General features: G+C 32.3%; 1 protein-coding gene across 1 annotated transcript in view; it reads right to left on the bottom strand.

The window, feature by feature from the left end:
* The window catches only part of LOC133182223 (unconventional myosin-IXa-like), a 56574-nt gene that overhangs the window by 20920 nt on the left and 12308 nt on the right, over nucleotides 1-23346 (bottom strand). Inside the window, exons 3-31 of the mRNA XM_061316977.1 lie at nucleotides 20910-21004; nucleotides 19612-19674; nucleotides 19176-19275; nucleotides 17915-18015; nucleotides 17664-17718; nucleotides 15734-15811; nucleotides 14976-15065; nucleotides 14495-14608; nucleotides 13864-13878; nucleotides 12246-12380; nucleotides 11937-12058; nucleotides 11668-11809; nucleotides 11457-11547; nucleotides 11233-11334; nucleotides 10896-10974; nucleotides 9446-9622; nucleotides 9091-9130; nucleotides 8877-8978; nucleotides 8709-8789; nucleotides 8502-8612; nucleotides 7716-7838; nucleotides 7388-7537; nucleotides 7012-7190; nucleotides 6055-6201; nucleotides 5106-5279; nucleotides 3858-3885; nucleotides 3504-3620; nucleotides 1016-1196; nucleotides 26-94 (exon numbers count right to left, since the gene is read on the bottom strand). Coding sequence (XP_061172961.1) covers nucleotides 26-94; nucleotides 1016-1196; nucleotides 3504-3620; nucleotides 3858-3885; nucleotides 5106-5279; nucleotides 6055-6201; nucleotides 7012-7190; nucleotides 7388-7537; nucleotides 7716-7838; nucleotides 8502-8612; nucleotides 8709-8789; nucleotides 8877-8978; nucleotides 9091-9130; nucleotides 9446-9622; nucleotides 10896-10974; nucleotides 11233-11334; nucleotides 11457-11547; nucleotides 11668-11809; nucleotides 11937-12058; nucleotides 12246-12380; nucleotides 13864-13878; nucleotides 14495-14608; nucleotides 14976-15065; nucleotides 15734-15811; nucleotides 17664-17718; nucleotides 17915-18015; nucleotides 19176-19275; nucleotides 19612-19674; nucleotides 20910-21004 — 3061 coding nt within the window. The remainder of the gene's footprint in view (nucleotides 1-25; nucleotides 95-1015; nucleotides 1197-3503; nucleotides 3621-3857; nucleotides 3886-5105; nucleotides 5280-6054; nucleotides 6202-7011; nucleotides 7191-7387; nucleotides 7538-7715; nucleotides 7839-8501; nucleotides 8613-8708; nucleotides 8790-8876; nucleotides 8979-9090; nucleotides 9131-9445; nucleotides 9623-10895; nucleotides 10975-11232; nucleotides 11335-11456; nucleotides 11548-11667; nucleotides 11810-11936; nucleotides 12059-12245; nucleotides 12381-13863; nucleotides 13879-14494; nucleotides 14609-14975; nucleotides 15066-15733; nucleotides 15812-17663; nucleotides 17719-17914; nucleotides 18016-19175; nucleotides 19276-19611; nucleotides 19675-20909; nucleotides 21005-23346) is intronic.

Here is a 23346-nt window from a genome sequence, read left to right as displayed (position 1 = left end):
AACCATGCTGAGCCACATTACTCACTGCTCCTGTGTCGCAGGAATCGGAAGGAAGATGACCTAGATCCGATTGGTGGCATACAGCTCGTCGCTTCTTAATGAGACAAGAAATTCCCACACTTACTTAAAAAAGATCATATACACAGGATATTGTTCATGTGTGAAGGCAATACGGGAAAGGAGATGGATCGGTTTCAGAAAATTTAATTCAGATCAGAGTTTTTTAGGTAAAGTAATGGAAAATGAAAATAAATTTAGTTAGAAAGCAGTCTGATCAATCTACCTTGCTTTATTTTTTTTAATTCTTAAAGATTTTTAAAGGGGGGTTCCTTCATGATAGAATTATATGAATGTTACTGTGGGATGGAAGATATTTGAATTAGTAATTGTTGTACTGCAGTTAAAAAAAATTACTAAACTGATATATATACTCTACATAGTGCAGTTTAAATAAATTTTCAGGCAAACTTAGAAAATGGTTAGTTGACCAACTCTATCTACTAACGCCAAATGCTGGAGGTTAGCTATTCTGAGACATAATTATACAGAGAAAGACATTTCAGACTTTTCTTGACTATTATTCATCTTTGGATGATCAGACCATTGAACAAAGAACAAAATGCAAAGTGACAGAGAAATCATGCACTGATCCATTCTCCATATGATTATGTCTCGATGGCTATATGAAATGATATCATGATTCTTGCCTTTTAGACTCCCTGTAACAAACGACAATAAAAACACAATTGACACCTACTGTCTAAAGACTAGAGAACATTTACTTCAGAAAATAAGACCAAGGTATTACAGAATCTAAAATACTCTTGCAGCTATCTTGAAACAAAAGAAATGTCTAAGGTGACACCCTTAATCCAACAACAGGTACATACGGTATACATGTAGAGACTAGAAAACCTATCTATAGTAACAAATGGTGTAAAATGGAATGAATCTACTGATATTAACTCTCTGAGTGTTTTATCTATATGTCAATGAATTTCCGGTGGACATTTACCTCCTACAAAGTTCTTGAAGTGGCGACGAGCTTTCCTAAATGGACTTTTATGGGCCCCTGAGAAATCTCCGAGAGGTGAGGGAGGGGTTTCTCCATGTTCCTCCCTGCGCTTACCCAGGGTCTCTTCCAGGGTTTTAAGTCTGGTGGGGGACAAGGGGGTAGGAGATGGGGTAGAAGGTTCCTGTAACATGGTCAAGTAAGCAATATAAGTATCCCTACAAAATGTTTATAAGAAAGTATAATGCATAATACAGCATTTCTGAATTCATTACTTTAAACATATATAGATTGTACAGCAAATGAATAAATTGTAAATATAGGTACACATATACATATCACAAAAGCTAGCTAAACCTGCTACTTAAAAAGCATAAAACAAAATAATAATTTGACTGTATGCTAAATAAGGAATGTAGATAAGGAGTGGCTTGAAGCTTTTGATCAAGATACAAAATTATAACTTTTTTTTCCATGACTTCTGTAAAGTAGTAAAAGACATTGTAAAACAAGAAATGTTCCTGAAACACAACATCCTGAAATCTAAGCTCCAAGGAACACATGACTCTAGCCAGATATTGGGCACTGACTGGATCGGTCTGGATCTCATGCATTGAAACATTCTAAGCAAATTTAAATATGATACAAACAGAACTAGAACTGTCCAGAATGAAAAAAAATACCCCCACTGGGTTTTTCAGAAATGTACTAAGTCATTAAAAGTATGTTATGGATCTAAAAAGTGTTCACAATGTTAACATTGATAGTAATCATTATATTTTTTCTCCTTAGTTTATAAACCTTAATCACAACCATCTGGCATCCTAGTGAGACGTGTAAAAAATTCAGACAAATCCATGCAGTTATTTCAGAACATGTTTAGATAAAATCATTTCTGCAGACAGATAAACAGACAGACCAGTGGACATTCTGATTCCAATATACCCCCTCTATAAACTTTGTATTGGGGGGGGGGGGGGGGGGGAGTATTATAATAATTTACCAGTAAACTAGAAATATGTCGATAGGGCATGAATGCCTCATCGAAGGTATTTTAGTAATGCAAGTTTGATGAGAATATCTTGAACAGTTTCTTTAAAATTAAAATTGAAATCTAAAGATACAGATGATAAATTCTCACCAAATCATGTATAAGTGCATACTCTTACACATAAATATCTTTAATGTTTTTTTTTGAAACTAATTAAAATGCAAGTTTAAGGTCAAAAATTTTTGATGCAGTTGAATAGCTTACATCAGTAAGTAACAGCATATGAAGTTTGATACACTACCTTGAATGGTTTCTTAAAAATGAACTAAACACATGTAAGAAAAGTGAGGTCAATGTCAAAGGAAAGGTCAAGGTAAAAAAAAAATGTTGATGCATTTGAATAGTTTACATAAGTATGTATCAGCATATGAAGCTTGATTACACTATCTTGCATGGTTTCTTTAAAACTGAGCTAAACACATTTAAGAAAAGGTCAAAGGAAAGGTCACAGTCAAAAAATCTTGGTGCCATTGAAAATTTTACTTCAGTATGTATCAGCATATGAAATTTGATTACACTATCTTGAATGTTTTTTTTTAACTGAACTAAACACTAATTTAAGAAAAGTGTGGTTAAAGTCAAATGAAAAGTCAAGGTAAAAAAATTTGGATGCAGTTGAATAGCTTATGTCAGAAGTATCAGCATATGAAGTTTGATAACAATATCTTGAATGGTTTCTTTAAAACTGAGCTAAACGCTAATTTAAGAAAAGTGAGGTCAAGGTCAAAGGAAAGGTCCAGGTCAAAAAATTGTTGATGCAGTTGAATACCTCTCATCAATATGTATCAGCATATGAAGTTTGATAAAAATATCTTAAAGAATAGTTTCTTTGAAACTGAGCTTTGAAATGAGCTTAACGCAAAGTGCGATGGAAGGACAGACAGAAGGACAGAAGATGGATATGACAAGCTCTATATGCCCCGCCCATATTCATGGCTTTACTTGGTAAAGTGGGCAGAAGAATAGCTAAATCTTTGTAACTAATAGCTAATGCTGTCATATAATTCTTGATAGGCAAATAAGAATACAAGTTACATCTAGAAAAAAACCTTCGGTATCTCGAACACTGATATCTCGAACACCATGAATAAGTGATTTGGAAGTCCCAAACGCTTACTCCATAAGTATTTTACCCTGGATATCTTGAATCCTCAGATTCTCGGTCCCATTGAGTTCGAGATAACGAGGTTTGACTGTACAGGGTAAAATCAAAAAGTCAGAAACAACAAAAATTAAACTTTTAAAACTAAAAACTTGTAAAATCAATATCTAAGAGGATGGGAAAAAAGGTTGTGTAGATACACAGTAAGTTAACAAATAAAAGCCAACACACACAATACACAGGCTAATACACGGATATACATGGGTTGGTACCGTAAAACAAAACCACAAAAGCAGATACACCAAGAAAGCTCCAGTTACAACAGCCAGATGACCTACCAAATCAGAGAAAGATTCTTGTTTGGCCAGTGGGGCAGGAAATGACCTGGTTCTTTGTTTATGGGGCCCTCTTTCTAAATATATAGTTTTTTGACTGGCACCCTCTTTAACTGTTTCCTATCAAAATGTACCCACAAACACATGTATCATGCAGTTTTTATCAATTTTTTTTTAGATTGCACCCTTCAATTAACTGATAATTCCAAGTTAAATGAAAACAATATCATCCAGCTTTAAAGATTTCAATTTAAAAAGATTAATAACTTCCAGAGACATGCATATTAGAAGGAAACATGAAATATTTATCAACTGCCATTATTTAATGACAACCATTAATGTATACACTAAGCTTACCTGGAAAGACTTTGCAAGACTTGAAACTCTGTTTTAAAAAAAAAAGAAAATTAAAAATAAGACCAGGAATGAAGAGTTTACTTATGTAATACACAAATATCTCTTTAATACATAGCAAATTCTTTATCTAAATTGAAATTCCTCTGATTCTCTTGAAATTAGATATTTGTAAGTTAGTGATGAAATTTTTATACATTGATACATGTGTGACAAACAAACTCAAAAACTTTAAGATTGGCAACAACAAAACAAAAATTAAATCTGAAAATACAAAACACACTTTTACAAAAAATAAAAAAACTGCATGCTTTTGTTAATTTTCATGCCCCAGATGTGGCTCATCCCAATCGATCCCTTCCTGTTAAAGAAATGTAAAATCCACATTGGCCCAAACATGCAAGTATCTGTCTTTGAATATACAATTCTATAGTGATTTTACTGAATTTACAGAAAAGTTACAACATGTCACAGTCACTAAACAGTATTCATGTTTATGTACTTATTATTGCAGGATTCATATTGAAGAGCTACAGTGCCTTATTTCCTGATCACTGTCAAAATCTGAATTCGACAAAAAAACTGTTATCATATACATGTATATATATTTGCTTTCTAATTCTGAATATCCTGAAATAAGTACATATACATGTGAATATACTGTGAAATCACTCATTTTTGTGGGGGTTTAATTTTTGGTGTTTTTTTAGTATGAAGAGATCAATCAATTTATGTTCTCCACGAAATGTAAATTTGGAATGTATAACAACTAAACACCTCTACAACCATGAAGTCAAATCACAAGGCAACCACGAAATCAAATCCCCAGGAACCAATATTTTTTTTCTGAAACCATGAAAATTTGACCCCATGACAATAAGTGATTTTATAGTACATTATTCTAACTACAATATCTACATCATTCAAGCAGTAACACTACAGAACTACTAACTAACTAAAACAGATCTAAAACAGAACACCCTCAGAAAGCTCTTTGGTTAAAAAAGGGGAGTAAGGGGTAGTTCAGGAAGGGAAAAAATTATGTATTAAAAGCAAACTAAAAGTATTTGAATATTTTGTAAACAATAAATTTCCTACAATTAAAAAATTATTGAACACTGAAAAGAAATCAGCAAACTAAATTGATTAGTCTGAACAGCTGAACAGACATGATTTCTGGGTTGAGTTGAAACAGAGAAAGCTGTGGAACAACGTGGAAAAACAGTGCTAGCTCTTTGATACACCATTTACCTAGAGGTGGAACGAGCTTGGTTAAGGAATTCATCATCTGGATGTTTGATGGTGGGCTGTACCAAAACGATAGTTGGGGGGTTGACAGGACTAGCATAAGAAGTGGACTTTTCCTTTATCTTGGAGTCCACAGTGTCAGACTCTGAATCCTCTACCTCATGGATTCCACTGCTCCTGATTATTTTAAATGACAATCAACCAGAAGCTATACCGATACATATTGAGTAATCAACAGGCAGTCAAGACACATTCCTTGATTTCTCAAAACCAAGCTGCCATAAAATATTCCTTTTAGAAGGACTCAAGTAAATTTAAAGATTTCAAAGGTTTTTTTTTTTAGCTAAATGCAAATTTTCAGCTTAATGAGGAATATTTCAGAAACCATAATTTTTTCTTGTTCACATTACATGTATTTAGTGCCTAGGATTTCCAAAATTCAAGAAAAAATGAATTGATATTGCTTTAAACATTTTCTTTAAATCTTTTTTTCTAGATTCCTACATCCGATCAATTCAAAAGAAATTCTGGAGGCATTTTTCCCACATATGATCAGTGTATATTGAAATTCATATGAATATCACTCCAATGACCATGTTTCCATAACTATATTCATATTTCATATAATCATGCATGTTATACATGTATATATTTAAATGCAAATATATAAATATACTATAAAACACCTTAAAGTCTTGTGTATAGTGGTCTACATTGTGCACATCCCCATCTTTCATCCTTGGTTTTGTGCATCCCTTACAAACTTAAAAACTTGACATAAAAATACTACTAAAAGGATGCACACTCTACACAAGACTTTATCATACACAGCATACATATATAAAGTGTAAAATTACAAGCTTTTGCTTTCACTATAACTGTTAACTATGTAAGTACAGTGAGTTATATGGAGATGACATACAGCTGTATTGGGTGGTTTTGATTGACTTACTCTGAGTGACGTCTGGCCTCTGATGGCAGCTGTTGATCTAGCTCCTCTGTACTGAGTACACCCTCATCACTCGTTGTGTCAGCTTGTTTCTGTTTTCTCTCTTCCTCCCTCCTTCTTTCCAAGGCCTCCTCAATTTGACTTCGGTATCTGTTTTCAGATATATTTGGTAGTGCATGAAGAAATGTTAAACTATGATTTTGTTACTTTTGAATTAAGAGTACTTTTCAAGTTAATTTATTTTAAGAGCAATCACTTTTTGTGACCTGAAGTACACTGCTGTAGACTATAAGAAATTAGATTAAATCCAGTACCGATTAGTGGGTATTTTCTGTTGGTGGAAATTTTTGCAATTTGACCCTTTCAAGGCAGCAAATTAATTCCTGCATTTTTTATTCTGCTATTGCATAAATCTGCCAAAAAGTCATTTATGGTATATGACTACTTAATATCAAAGATGTAGGACAACACTGCAACATTTTAAGTTTTTAAATATAGGAATAATGTTGACCATGTTAAGGGAGAATCACAGCTAAAATTAAACTCTGCTACTCTACTTTATTAAAGTTAGTATTGAAATAACATTCATTTCATACTCCAGTAAGTATTTATTTATATTTATATAAAGTTTGCTATAAATTTAATAAAATTACAGGTTAAATCAGGCTAAAATCTGCCTTGACCAGTGTCCCACTTATCACCTTTGAGAATAAAAGACGATGCATTATATTTTATTAATACTTTGCGACTGCATTTTTTGCAGATTTGTGCCATTCCCAAAAATTGCAGAAAATACCCAATATACTGTATTTTTTACACCATTGTTCCAAGAAACAGGCACTGAGCTCAATACACTTAGTAAATAAGACATAAGAATTTAAAACTCTCTTTCTTGAAGAAGGTGAAATTTTTTTTTGATGCACTCAAAAAATGCTATCTTATTAGGAATTTTGTCCATACTGTCTGCGTATCCTCCATCCTTTGTACCAGCTCTGTATGAGTATAACAGCATTGACTGTAATCAGGTAATGTCGCCTTGCTCGCCAACCCCGCATGTATCGCTGAATGGTAACAACTGCCCGCAGTTGTCGAATCAGCTTTAGTTTACGCTGCTTGGCAAGATACATTCTAATTATGGCCTGAAATTTATGCCCATCATTATTATTACGTACATTATTATATATTTAAAAGAACAACTACCTCAAAATGATACACTTCCAACTACTAACTACTGCTATTCTCAAATTTTGACTAACATACGTAATATTTAATCTTCCAAGATAAAGTTTATTGATATTAACACAAGTGTCCCGCTAAATAATCATTAGCCTGTTACCTGTATAACTATTGTACTACTTCTTAAAGCCACAAAATGTCTGCGTTCCAGGATAGTCTTAAACCACCGCTGGATACGCACAACTCGCAACATAATGGCAGAGTGTAAAGCCTCATCAAGGAAGATCTTTTCTGACTCCCGAAGGAACACCTAAAAAGAACGACATAGTCAACGATGAAATGAATGAACGTTAACTTTTTTTTTCATTTCTCTTCCTACATACTATAATAAGTTTCCTTGTACTAACATGATAAATGCAAATACATGTACTGTACTTTAACCCAAACAAAAAATAATCTTGGAAATCAGTGCAGTAATCTCCCTTTACCTTTGTAATACCAATCTGGAAGTTATCTTTATCTAGATTCTTGGATTCTAAAAATTCAGCAACATCTTCTTTTGAACTGAAGGAACCCTTTGGAAGAATGATCTTATAAAGCTGAATGAACTCCTGAAAAAGACAATATAATGACTATGTCAGGGGCATATATTAATTTTTAAAACAGTCTTTTACTGTCAAAACAACCCTAAATCTAAAGATTCTTAGTTCACAGTAAATTGACATTAAAACAGCATGAATGGGTGAACACTGTATGTGAACAAGAACATTCTTTTTAATCAACAGAAAGAATGTAAACTAATACTGTATGTGTACTTGTTCTAGTTTACTGTCAGCCAATTATTATACGTCATATTTCATTCTTGAATTTCCCACTGAAAACTGGTCTGCCACATATAAATGAAAGTCTTTAAATTTTCTTGACTTTAAATACCCAAAAGCTGGAAATGTTCCTGCATTGGCCAGATTTTCTTCCATGTGTTTAAAGTTAGTTTATAGTATTCAGAATCAAGTCCTCCGTACATCCTGTACTCATTAGCACAATCATAAAATAGGACTGTCTGTATGTACATTCATATATATAAATTTCTATTTTGGCAGTGTATATGAATATTACTTTGGCAATGAGCAAGGCACAATATATATAAGTAAAATGCAATAAATAAAGTACACATCCTTATAAATATATAGAAGAATTTCCTTAAATACTTGATTTATATAAATATTAGTTAGAGAGGCTGCTGTCACACCACCTCTCAGTATAGTAGTGCATACCTCAAATGTGAGTCTGTAGTTGTATCCGGATTGTCTAATTTTGACTGTAGCCAACATTCCCGTATATCTTAGTTGTCTCAGCACCAATACATCATCAAATGTGCAGGGTAGCTACAAATCAGAAACAAACATAGCATTTTTAGTGATTCATTTCGTAAATTCAATATCTTTGAACAGCATTTCAGTATTCTGATGAGAGAAAAATACCTTATTAGCATTAGACTTGATACATCTGATGAAAAATGGATTGGCCTGTTGTAATGTTGTCATTAGTTTGGACAGAGACCACTGAAATATATTGAGAAAGCCAAGTCAAACATGGAAGAACTCAAATGTATTGATCATTATGGTACTGTGACTGATAATAAAACTCACCTGGAACTGGGCACTGACACTAGCTGGCTGTTTTTTTGAAGTGATTCTGTTAGTCATAGTACGACTAGCTATAGCTTTCAGAGTTTTAATGTCCCTCAGCATCTACAAATCAAAAACAAAATGTCAATCTTAGATAGCCAAATACATGTTAAAAAACAGTTCTCTTGACTTCTCATGTTATCATTAAGAACTCATTCCTAAAGAATTGACTTACTGTTGGGGGTCTTGGTTTTGGTCGGAATGACTTGTTTTTCCTGAAAACATATGTTCTGAATTTTTAAAACTATGCCTTAAAAAGGTTTAAAAATTAAATTTCAAGAAAAGGCTTTAGAGAAAATGATTTTTTATTCATTTCCAAACTGTCCAAAAATGTTTCCAAATTTTTTAGACCTGTTAAAACTTTGAATATCAATTATATTTTAAATTACTTGATGTTTATCTCATATAAAGCACTTGCATCAACTGTATTTTGACAACAAAAACATTAATGTTGAAAAAATGTAAGGCAAAATAAGAAGTAGGAAAGAGTAAGAGAATCATGCAAAATGCCAGCATGCAGAGGAACATACAATATAACATGTTTGGCCTTTCTGTAAATCCGAATTTCCTCATCAGACATGTGAACCTCACTGGGACTCCGCTGTAAGTCTAAAAATACACTGTCATCATCAGGAAGTCCACTGTCATCCATGTCAGGGAGTATGTGAAGAGGAGAGTATGGCTGGTGTCCTCGTTTGTGTTGACTACTGCAGGGAAATCAGGATGAGAAAACTCTATACATACATATAATCATGCAAGGGAGATAACGGAAAGCAATCTAGCAACTAGGCACAATAAACCCTTAAAGGAAATAGAAATCCTTCAGTGACTCATACAGCTGAAGAAAATTAAGATATACAACATAAATAATTACAAAATCATGCAAAAAAAATAAATAAACATATCTAAAAGCTAAGTGTATCTAAAATCAAATTCAACACAATTTCAAAACTGCAATTTAAAGTTTGCTTAAATAATATAAAACTAGGCCAATTGTCAAAAAATATTCTACACTTTTTTTTTTTAAATTTCTGAAGATGGTGACAGTTTTAACAATCAAAATTCAGCACAACAAAACAAAATTACAAACTGACAATATCAAATTTTAGTTTTCTTGTTAAGAAGAGAGAAAAATCACACCTTTCAACAAGCCCACACTTAAAACAAATAAAAACCTCAGGCTTCCAAACTTACTGAATGGAGCGTAAAAGTTTCATGGTACTGGCTATAGTGTAGAATCTGTGGTTTAACAATAACAGAAAAATGGAGGCCACAAAATCACACGCAACTTAAAATCTGGACAAAAAATACATGTAACTACAAAATCAAAGCCAAGATCAGGACAAGTCCAATAGGGAATACAGTCTAACGTCAGATATTTCAACATGTGCAAAAAAATATGGAACCTTTTCTCTCTCTTTTTTTAAAAAAAGTTAATGTCCCAAAGTGCAATAATTTTTATTCATATGAAGGACTCCAAACTCTGAGGTAGGACTGTATGAAGAATGCTTTATTTACTGGGCAAAACATCAAACAGTTTTTATGTTTTGTTACTAATTTCTATTTGTGGCATATATAGGTAGAGTTTAGATTCTTTTGCATATATTTGGAAACTGTGCTTCAGATACATGTATATAATGAAAGCCAGAAGTTTAAAATTTATGAGCCGCAAGACATAATTCAGAAGATAAATGTTTGATTAATACCCATACAATTTTGTTGAAATAAAATAAAATGTCAAGTAAATGATACCAAACGTAGAAGAGATACAGCATATCTGAAGACAGGCAGAGAACAACACCTGGTTATCTTTACTGCATTAAGCAATAATTAGTAATTGTGATCAATATTTCTTTTCCTCTGTAATCTTTTAAATTAAACAAAATAACCAGCTGTGCTAAGGGAGATAACTCAGGGTATTCATGTGAGAAGAGAGTATGTTGGATTTGTGTACGAAAATAGTAGCTGGATACAACTCACTTCAACAGGTTTTCTCCTGCCACCAGATTAAAGTCAAAAGAGTTCTTTCTATTTTGCTTTTGAACATCCTTCTTTACTCCTAAGAAAAAAAGAAAAGCTCTCTTAATTCATTTTTAAAGCAAAATAAAAGTGGGAAACCAGTTAACTGCTTTATTAAAAAGGGTACGCCATACTAATTCAAAATTTTGTTTCCTTTCAGCAAAACAGAATTTTTTTTTTAACCCAAACTCAAGAACTATTATTTCCATTTCTCTGAGTATAATAGAATTTTTAGTACAAAAAGGTGAACAAATCACATTTAAATGTTTAACTAATTTATAACTTCTTTTCCACCCACCCCCATTATTCCTGTAGGTTCGCCCAGCTGCTATGAAAGCAAACACACTCTTGACTAGAGTTTTGATGATAGACCATCGAAGCACCGCTACTGGATCCAAACCTACAATCAGGTATAAGAAGTACTGTCATCTACTTGATCAAAGTTGGAAACATACACAAATGTTAATGGTAAAGCTACTTTCAAAACTGACATCAACTGGTCATTGCTGTGAGGGATCTCACCTGTCAATTCCCTGAGGAATGCCAGATTGCTGCTCTTCAGCACACTGACAATGTCTGGTCTAACCTGGTCCACATTCTTCTCTCTGAAGTCCTACAAAAAGATATATATATATATATATATATTTTTTAAAAATATTTTTAGAAATCTACAAGCTGGATTGAACTTAAAAAAATCTTGTACATGTATCTTCACTTCAATATGAATTCTTGCCTTGATTAGATATTTGACTTTGCCAGCATAATGAAGAATAGCAAAGGACTCCTCTCTGACATTTGGCACTTGGTAATATGTTTTGCCTTTGTGATGGTGGTTGAATTTGGAAAGTAAAGTTTCATTTGTAGCACCAGGAAAACTGAAATACATAAAATGTCACAACCTGAAAATTTATCAGAAGTTATAAAGGCAGCCAAATTAACAAACACTGTTTAACATAATGCAAATCATAAATGATGGAAAATTAGTATGTACAGAACACATACTTGCACTCTTCGTCTAGTAGACAGAACAGTCCATCTGGCCGCCTTGAAAAAAGCTCTAGACAGCCAGTGTTATCTATAAACTCAATGTTCTTCCATTGAATCCCCTCCTTCTTGTATTCTTCCTGGAATTATTATTAATAAATGGTCATAACACCAAAATAAATCTGATTAAAATTCCTTAAATTATACAGCATTTTCTAGACTCTTAAAGTATGCATATGAACACACATTGTCCTATGACACAGGAAGTGGAAGTACATAATCTTCAGAAATAAAACAAATGAAGGAGATGTTAAAAAAAATACTTACTTGTTCAAACTTGAATATGTGTTGATTGAAATAATACTGTAGATGCTCATTTGCATAATTGATGCAAAACTGTTCAAAGCTATTTTTGCTAAAATCTTCAAATCCAAAGATGTCAAGCACACCTATAGAGTTTCCCTGTGAATAAATAGGGTAAATGTGTTATACAAAAGTACAATGTACACATGAGTAAGTAACACAGGAACAAAATGAACTTAAAATTCTCAGATTCAAATCAGCAATCCATCTTGAAAACATGATTCAGAAAAAATAAAATTTGTTGTTGTTGTAATTTTGTGATCAGGTATTCATAAAAATACAGAACATTCAATTATATCTGAAAAATGTAATACTGTATGCATACTTATTAAAGTATATTTCAAAATTTGGCATAAATATAGGTCAGATGGGATTATTTGGCAAAATCTGAATTGGCACTAGCTATTTTTCAATTGAATCAGTGTTTTCCCTTTATTTCAAAGAAACGGGTTAGAGATCAATTCCAACAGGATTTGGGTTGAGGTTTATGACAAATCTTTGTGGACTGTACAACAATCAAATTTTGATTTTTTTTTTTATAATTTCAAAGCGGCATTTTTATCAACTGAAGTGGTCAATTTGGCCGGTAGCCAGTTCTTTGGGAAAACACTGTTAGTTGAATACATTCATGTAAAACTATGTTTTGCCAGTATTTATAAAATGGCACAGAAAAAAAAGTCCTCTAACCTGCCAAATTATGTTAATTCCACTAAATTAAGATTACAGTCAATAAAAAATACAAAATCTGGCACAAACTCTCCTCTTGTAGGAATTATTGTTAAACAGACTAAAATTTCAAAACATGCACACAGGACTATAAATAAACTAGATCAATATCAGTAATTAAAATGCCTCTTTTCCTGTTTTCTTACTTCAAGAATGAAAACTTTAAATTAAAACCAAGAAATAAACAAACACTAAATCCAAAATACAGGCATGTCAAATTGTACTAGTTTTAACTTGGATTGAAATGATAGTAAACTTATTTGTCTCCATGAGCTTGATGAGGAGTCAACCACAACAAACAATATCTATTTGGAATTTATTTAGGCAGCACCTTTACAAGGTTTATATGCTTGAATTATCCTAGTTTTCTTCTTAAATCATTAGCTTCTTTACACAGATCAGCTGAGTAGTCTGTATATGACATAACAAGTCTTATATTAAAATTCCACCTCTTCAATTAAACTTGATGAATCAAAACATTCCAATTATATGAAGGGAATCAAAATCTAGAGAGAAACAAGGACTAATTTATTCAAACAAAATACTGGTCTACACATTTTATCTTACTAATTCTAGAGCACATAAGTACATTGTAGGTCAATGTGACACCAAAGAATGATTTGGGGGGGGGGGGGGGGTCACAACATCCAACATACACAGGAGTTCTTGATTCATAAGACGACACAATGCACCATAACTATCACTATTAACTACATTTTAAAAGTCAATCTCAGTTCATGAAATATCATTCCATGCAAATCAGCTGAACATTTCATCCTCTGTGGGCCAAATCTTACATTTATCATCATGCACAGCACATCATGTACTCAGAACAAAATACACTGCATAGACTTACCACAGAAAATACATCCTAAACATAAAATAATGACTAGCTTATTATAGCTTAAACATAACTCAATAAATCAAACTGTACCACACATAATAACAGAACCCATAACATTTCCCCACCATTTAAGTCAGGAAGGCAATTCCTATAATCCTTTGAGATGTAAATGTACATGCCCTGTACCTTTTTCAAACAATTGCATAGTAAACAAATTGTATAATTCATCATTACTTCAACTTACACAACAATAAAAACAATACAGCCATAAGTAGCCAATCTCCTCTATCCAAATTAATGCTAAAGAGATGACTCATATTTTATTATATATAAATTCTGGACACAGAATTGAAATTATAGACATCGAATAGAAAACCAAATATGGTGATATCATGGTGCAATCATTAACAGTGGTTGAATTAATATACCATCTTTAAATATCAAATTCACAAGGAATCTTTCTCCTTCATAAATTAAACTAGAATTACATGTACCAGCTACAATCATCAAAGATGTTCCTTAATCTTTCTGATTTCTTTTTCCATACTGTACTATTAATACTAAACATAAAGAACATTTAATCCTCTGCCTGGGAGTTAGATGGGGTAGGGGTGGGGGGGAGAAGGGGGTAGGGGTACTTTACCTGATGATCACTGTTGTGTCTCTTAGCTAGCAGAGCTTGATTCACTTTGAGAACAATCCAGTCAAACAGTGCTCCATACAAACATTTCGCCATGGCATCACGAGTGGCTATGGCCTAAAACATGATAAAATGAAGAATAGACTTATTTCCCATGCAACATCACTTTGAAGAAATATATACATTATTTGTACCATGATTGGCAGGGGGGAGAAACACAAGAGACTAAAATGACTCAAAAGAAAAACAGAAGTTAAGAACTCACTTATAAGGAAATCTCTGTTATACAGACTACTTTTTACAAATCCCATAGAAGATTTTTCACTATATTTTATACATGGCTATAAAGAATATCAGTTATATAGAAGTAAAATTTAAGGTCCTGCTGACTTCCTTATAACCGAGTTTTACTGTAAATTAATTTGATTCAGCTTGTAAGTAACAGTACATATTTATGCAGCACTAAGGTAGAATGTGTTCTTACATCTTGCATTCTGTAGTTCATGACTACAGTCTCGTCTCCAGCAGTGGCTCGCTTCTGTGTTAAGGCCTCCACCAGTGTCTTCTCTTTCACCTTAAAAAGACAATTAAACAATTAAAATTCTTGCTTCTTATCACATCAAAAGCAAATTGTTCCGCAATTAAGGTGTGTATTGCATCAGTAATTTGAGACAAATAGCACTGAAAAAGAAATAAACATCTTGTTCTGATCATTTTCATAAATACAATTTTATAAACACATTTAAAAAATTCTAATACTGTATAAGTGGAATTTTTAGCAAGGCGCAATTTTAGTGCTTTGTCCTAAAAAATTGGTATTAAATCTTAGCGAGAAATAATTTTAGCAATTTTAAAATGCCTAGAAAGTCTGGGTTTACTCCATTGCAAAATTAATTGTTAGCAATTTTTAATTTTGCTGATCGCAGCATCCTCACTGAAAATGCCAAAATTGAATCCTTGCTAAAATTTCCGCTTATACAGGTATTACCAAATTGAAATCCATGAGAAAAAGAAAATGTCTACAAACTCTAACAAAGTGCTTTCGTAAAACTTACACATCCAATTCTAAAATTGTGCTTTAATTTTCTATGCTGATTACACAAACTTATCATCCCTCTATTTTGACATCAGAAATTGCAAATGACATCATCTTTGAACTTGTTAACAGAATTTTAACAAAAAAATTTAATGAAATCAATAAAAACTTTATTACTGAGAAAATTAACTGTATATTTAGCTCACCTTTAGAATACCCGATACAGTCTGTACAACATCCAGGTTTTTGATGGTAACACTTTCATCATGATGCTGGTCCCCTTTCTAAAATAGAACCAGAAGTCTCTGCTGAGACTATAGCTCTACTGGTTTATACTTAGAACGAAGGAAGAGAAGAGTACTTAGCATTTAGACTTGAAACGTTGCAACAGCAATAAATCAAGAAATGATCCTTGGTATAGTCTTTTTTGTGGCAAGATTTATTGCAATCATACTAAACTGTAGCATTTTGAAAATATTTCAAAGAAATTTCTATTTATTTTTTGTCAACATGGAAAAGTGATAAACAGAATTATGTACCTTAATGTAGTCTACTTGTGTGCCAAGTAACACTGAAATCAGACCAAAACTGTAGGAGGAGTAGCATTTTGAAAATATTTCAAAGAAATTTCTATTCTTAGTAACCATGGCAACACCGTTCAGAAAAATCAAAAACCAATGAAAAGAATTATGTATCTTAGTGTAGTCTACTTGTGTGTAAAAAAATATTGAAATCAGACTAAAACTGTAGGAAGACTAGCATTTTGAATGTATTTCAAAGAAATACATTAGGAAGGTATTAGAAATTTTTAGTAACCATGGCAACACCTTTCAGCAAAATCAATAACTGATAAAACAGAGTTATGTATCTTAGTGTAGTCTACTTGTATGCCAAGTAATATTGAAATCAGACTAAAACTGTAGGAGGAGTAGCATTTTGAAAATATTTCAAAGAAATGTCTATTTTTAGTAACCAGGGCAACACTGTTTATCGAAATCAAAAACTGATACACAGAATTATGTATCATAGTGTAGTCTATATGTGTGCCAAATTATTTTGAGATCAGACCAAAACTGTAGGAGGAGTAGACAGACAAACAGACAGACAAACAGCTAGACAGACAGACAGATGGACAGACAACCAACACCTTACTATCTCATAAGCTCTTTTGGTCTTTGACCAGTAGAGCTAAAAACATGCATCCAATGTACATTAGCTTTTGCAATTCATAAATAAAATATAAATTTCAAAGATAATAGTTTTGACTGGGCTTTTTTTTTTTAATTATTCCTCTTTTGTAAATAGATAATTGAGTTTCAGCAAAAACACATAACTTTACTCAACATTTAATGGCACTTATTAAATTAATAATAATGTCAAGAACCCCCAAGATAATGTTAAAAACCAGATGAACAATGTACGAGTCATATTTTTCAATAATATTTATCAATAATAAAATACCATATCCTATGATATTGAAACCTGTGAATATCAAGCTTGAAATTTTGATCACATGCAGTCTTCTGACGTAAAACTGTTGTAAAAATAATTCCAGACAAGGAAATTGCAGTTCTGGATGTCTCATGTATATATATCATATAAAAAAGCCATTTTCTACCTGGATATAAATTCAGCTTTGCATTCCAAAAATTTGTGATTTTTCACACACATTTTAATCTTATTCAATCAAGCTGAGTTGAACATGAAATTCAGTTCAATTTGGATGAATAATTCTGATATGTATCATGCACTGAAATTCAATATTTATACCCATATCATATCAGTTTAGTTAATTAGAGTGCTAAAATACTCAGGAACTCATTGAAGATTTTTTTAATGAGGAATACCCTTATCATCAACTTTGAATATCACTGGTTTTCAATTCCAAGGGAAGAATATGCATGGGGAATGTTTACCTTATGGAGAAACATTCTGCGGGAAAATGTTTACTGGAGAGTTAACTTTCCAGAGAGGGGAAATTTACTAAGTAGTACTTATTTACTATGTAGTAAACCTTCTGGGGGAAGATCTGCTATGGGGAAAATTTACTATAAACATGTAAATGATTTTCAATCTATTAAAGAGCAAGTATTTTTTGAATGCTTTATCAAGTTCATTTTTCATTTTATGACTTACTTTTTTGAACTCTACATTTCCCAAAAGCAGCACTGCAGACATAACAGAAAATATCCTGGAAGAACAAAATCATTTCATAATCATCAAAAGATATGTACAGGCCAGATTTCAACATTAGAAAACACATCACAAGCCTTTAATCTACTCTATTCTAATGAAAAAGATGTTAAAATTCGTTTTGGACCCTTCTGTGTACTATATTCCATTATTTTTTCACAATATAGATGCACTGGAGAAATCTGTGTAGAGACCTTTTCTGTGTGAGGATGGAGAAGCCCACCATTTCCATGGACTGCTTGAGACGAGCAAATTCATGAACTTCATCCTCCCCCTCTAAAGTGTAACAGCCACTCTGTCAAAATACAATAATCATTGACCAAGGTAACTAAAACATCCCAATCTCTATCAAATTGCTACAACGAAGAACTATTCCAATTTCTACATCATTACTTAAATTTTTTTTTTTTTAGACAACTGAAAAGTCAACAGGAATCCCATTTAAATACTGTGAGGTGGTGGGGATTATAACAAATTCTTTTTGAAGTAGTGAATTCCTCTGTGTGGAATTTACTTTCCCATTCTTAAACTCTGAATCCCATCAACCTGGGCCACCTTCAAAAAATTGCTTGTTTGCCTTCTCCCGACCAATTGGCTAAAAATCACTTGACTCAAATTTTTTTCTTTTACACCTCCAGGAAATGAATATTTTTTTCTTCTTTCTGGAATTTTCTTATCCCGTCAACAACTACTTTAATTTTATCAATACCTTCAATTTTATCAGATTTTGAAAATTCAGCATCAATGTTTAAAATTTCCGGGGAAAATTTTTTTTTCCAACCTACCTACCGAGCCAATATTTTTGTCATGAGTCGGATGAGAGCAAACAAACATTATTTTATAGATAGCCCTGTCCAGTAGTGATGTAGATTTCTAGTATCAGCTGTGTTAGCATTGGAAAAGTAACAGCAATTTCATCAAGATCAATTAAAGTGCAAAACATATCATTAAAATAAAATGTTGCTTATGTCCTCACTCTACCAGCAATTTCAAGCTATGGTTACTACTGGTAACTCAAATGTAAGACTAACAAATTTCACAATGTCTTAAGGTAGGTCACTAGTCAAATGATGTCATCATAAGTAACAATCATAAGATTTTTTTGTAGAAGATTTGAAAATTTATATTTTTATCATTTCCTGGACTCTTAAAAATAATCTAATGTATGCATTAACATCTTAAGACATGATTTAGAATTATCTACAGCTGTTTAATTTAGGTAGAGCTATGTACTTTACATTGAACTCATCTGGAAATTCCTCTTTATTTGTTCCGATTCTCTCAATAAATGTTGATGCATAATCTAGAATCTGAGTAAACAACTAAATAGGTACTTTCATGTATCTCTTCCGTGTTACTGACTTTATGTATAACTGAAGCATATGTTAAGTTTGTTATTTGCAATCAGAGTATAAAAAGTAAATAAATATTCCAGTTTAAGAAGCTGAATGTTACCTGTCTGAGATAATGGTATTCCTCTGGTTTACACAGGTGTAGCGCTTCTCTTTCCTGATCATCAGCCCCAGCCAATAGATAATAAAATACATGGTAATTCCTACAAAACAAAAGTTTCAGAAAACATGCCAAACTGTCAAGCATTCTCAAGACCATTAGATGGCATGTGCTTATACTCCTACTTCCTTGCAAAGCAAGTAATAGTTTGAATCACAGAAATCTGTTGGACACTTGTCCATGGTATTTCAAACCAACATCAAAGCCAGTGTCTAGTTTATAATGGTTACATTCATGCTTGCTCCAACAGCATCAATAGATAGGTGATAATGATAAAACAATGTCAATGATACACTCATAATTTTATGACTTAGTTTTTATTATTTAAAGTTATATGATTTACACAACCTCATATTAAAGCTGGATACAGAAATGTTACCTTTCATTTTTAGCTTGTGACACAATCCTGGATTTCTCTAGTAAATACTTCTCTACAATTGCACTGAAAAAGTTACATGAGAGTAATGAAAATGTAAATGAAATATCAGTTTTAGATTTTTTCATACAACAAAAACAATAAAATGTCTATTCATTTAATAGGTAAAGTGTAAGTGTATATCTTTTTTATATGATGACCAAAAATTTATTAAATTAATATATATAGAATCTTCTTCCCCATCAAACCAACCTGCTAAAACACATATATAATCAACTGCATTTTAAATTTGACCAAAAGAAAAACAAAGCGGAGCCTACTGACATAAATAAGACTGTAGGAGTCCTAATTGGTCCTCTTCCCTACTGCTCTACATTTTGAATTACTGTGAATGTCACCAGGCCAATGTGACAATGTGTTTATCATGCCATGTATATATACTTCCTCATGTTTTCTTACTCTATGTGTTCAGATGCCATTGAAGAGACTTAGGAGTGCTATTATTATCAAATGAAGAGATAACGTAAAAACAATTTCTTTCTGAATGTAATAATTCAGGGATATTTACAGTAACTATCACAGAAAAATAAGTTTAATACAAAAAAGTCAGTGTAAGTGACAAAGTATAATGTTCTTTGTTGTACAATGAAATGCCCATCCTGTGATCTTATTTGATATACTGTACAATCAAAGTGTAACAAATTAATTCAAATGTTTTCAAATAATTATATACTTATTCCTTCTTCAAAAGCTTACTGACAAAAATGTAAATGAAAACTAGAAATATGTCCATAGGACATGAATGCCCCACCCTGGGTTCATTAATAATGGATGTACATGATGAAAAGAAATGTATCTTGCTTCTTCATTTCAGATTAGGGTATATGAGGAATATCAAGGCCAAGGTCACAGGGAAGGTCAAGGTCAGAAAATTATGACACAGCTGAACATCCCTCATCAATGTGTATTAAATGAAGTTTGATGAAAATATCTTGAATAGTTTCTTTAAAACTGAGTTTTATACACTGTGACAATAAATAGTAAAGTCATAAGTCATTGGGAATGTCAACATAAAAGATTTTGGATACACTTGAATAGTTCTCACCAATATGGATCAGTAAATGTATTTAGATAAGAATAACTTGTCAATGAATAGTCTCTTTGAAACTGAGATAATCACAAATTGGGATGGTCGGACAGACAGGACGACAGAAAGATGGGAGAACGGACAACAGACATGACATGATAAACACTATGTACCCTGGCCATATTCATGGCAGGGCATAAAAAAAAATACTTACCCGTGTACCATTCCATTTTCTTTGTAATTGACTTGGATAAACTTTCCAAACCTACTGGAATTGTTATTATGGACAGTTTTGGCATTTCCAAAGGCCTGAAAAGACAAAATATCAAATTTTAAACAATTTTATCTTGTCCAATTGTTTCATTGTATTATTATAACCACATTTCACTACTATATGCGTAATAAGACTTTCTTACAGAAAACATTTCAAAAAATTCAGAAGTAATTTCCATTTCCCCGAAGTACACAATAATGCAATAGTAATCTTACAAAACAAACTGTAATTATGACTTTTTCACATACTGTATTGGACATCTCTTTAACCAAGTGTACCTGGCATACCCAAAATTATTATTCTTCATAAAATATTCATCTTTTCTTCATACAGATTAATTTATACATGTGCATATATGTATCGATCACTATGACATCAATAGACTGCAATATTTATATGCATATATTATAGTGTTTTACATGTATTCAGTTATTTTTCACTAATGTAGATGCAGATTTTATTACATCTAGAGAAACTTCATGAGACACAAGTGTCAATGTAAGGTATACCCACATGTAAACAGGATGCAGACAAAGTGACCGTTACACTGACACTGGACAGAAAAATGACCACCAGTCCACAGGCCTCTCTCCAGAAACCCAACAGATCACAGATATCAGCATCTCTACAATCCTCTCTTTCTGTGTATGATTTATCGTCACAATCAAACATCTTCACATTTCAAACATCCTTCTATCGTAAACATTCATCTTAATACAGATACTGAAGACTGTTCCAACAACTTGTCAGAAATTTAATTGAATCCATCTATAACCAAATATTTCTCATCACAAATAGATCAGTGCAACAATCTTGTATGCAATATATCATTAACTTCAAGAATGTAAAAGCTTCCCAAACTTGCATGGTAAAAAATCCAGGAAATCACAGTGAATATTAATAAAGATATTTCAAAATAAGAACACATTCAACAGCCTTGCAAAATATCCACCCTGTCACTGTGATTGACCCAAATGTAACAGTACATAATGTAAAATCAAAAGGCAAATAAACTGAATCAATGTCCACAAAAGTGAACATGTCCCCTCATCATCATCAAAATGGCAAACTGCAGCCCCAGGGACATGACAAAGGGTCGACTAGGGTCATTATAACTCTTGCTGAAGTGTTAAATGACAGCAATACACAACACAAAGGCTATTTTATAACACCTTATAAACTGCAGGCCAGGACTGCCCCAGGGTAAGATGGGCCATTCACAAGGTGCAGGCCATGATTTACATCAAAATGCCACTGACCTTTTCAAGATTTCATTCAGGACAGGATCAAATTCTTTGAATTCTCCAGGTTACAGTTTACATTTGTTCAAGATGATGTACAGCATGTAAACTAGAACTTCTATAGAAGCAAACTTATCCATATCTTGTCATGTATATGTTGGGGCAATTGGCAAGTCTTAATTGTTCGAATCATCTAACTATCTGTAAGCTCTGTGTTTTAATTAATTAACTTCATAATATCAATCTCAATCACTATTTACGGTACAGACACTATTATTATAATGAAGGTCAAATTGGTGAAACATACCATTCTTTGCTCTGCAAATACACTTAAGAAAATACATAAAAGAAATGCTATTAATATTTTTATAATAAATGCAAAAAATGCTGTAAGGTGTGATATATCATTGACTGGCAGTTCATTTAAAAGAGTGAAAATGCTTCAGCAATATTCAGTGAAATTACTATCAAAGTTAATATAATTACAAAATTCCACACTTCTTTTTGATGGTTTTGACTATAAAGTATGCTCATTAAAATTTCTTAGAAGCAAGCACCTGCTTCCATCTTTATCAACATTGTACTCAATAACATGCAAGTGCAAGGTAGCTCAACAAAAGAGAAATATGTTATAATTTCAGTCTACTATTAGAGACTTACAAGACAACCCTTAAATATTGATCATACAAAAAAATACACACAAACATTGACTACTTATTGTAAACTGTTTACAGTTGTGTAAGACCAGTGTTTTTGTTGTAACAAGCATAAGACATGATAAACACATTACATGTTGACTCTGGGCTACGATTTGTCACCTACAGACCAGCACTTTGTAAGACAGGGACTTTTTTTTCAACCTGAGCGGTTTGATTGTTTTCCTATGTATTTCCTCAATGTTACACAAATATGAAACAAGCAGGTCTACTTCCTTAATAGGAGTTTTACTGATCAAAATCTATAAGCTGCCTTTTAAAAGATTTTTTAAAAATGGCCTTTTTTAAAGCAAGACTTCGTGTGCATACATGAAATAAATATTTGGCTAAAAATTTTTTAACAAAATAAAATATACAGGTCTTATATTGTTCAGTTTTTGTTTTTTTTTTAAATTAGTCATTATTAAGTTAAAATGTTGT

Source organism: Saccostrea echinata, unplaced genomic scaffold (assembly GCF_033153115.1).
Source record: "Saccostrea echinata isolate AGI-Se365-2 ecotype Australia unplaced genomic scaffold, CSIRO_AGI_Sech_v1 ptg000009l, whole genome shotgun sequence".
In the NCBI taxonomy this organism is placed as follows: domain Eukaryota; kingdom Metazoa; phylum Mollusca; class Bivalvia; order Ostreida; family Ostreidae; genus Saccostrea; species Saccostrea echinata.
The sequence above is the reverse complement of the archived record's forward strand: the minus strand, read 5'-3'. Positions and strand labels throughout refer to the sequence as shown.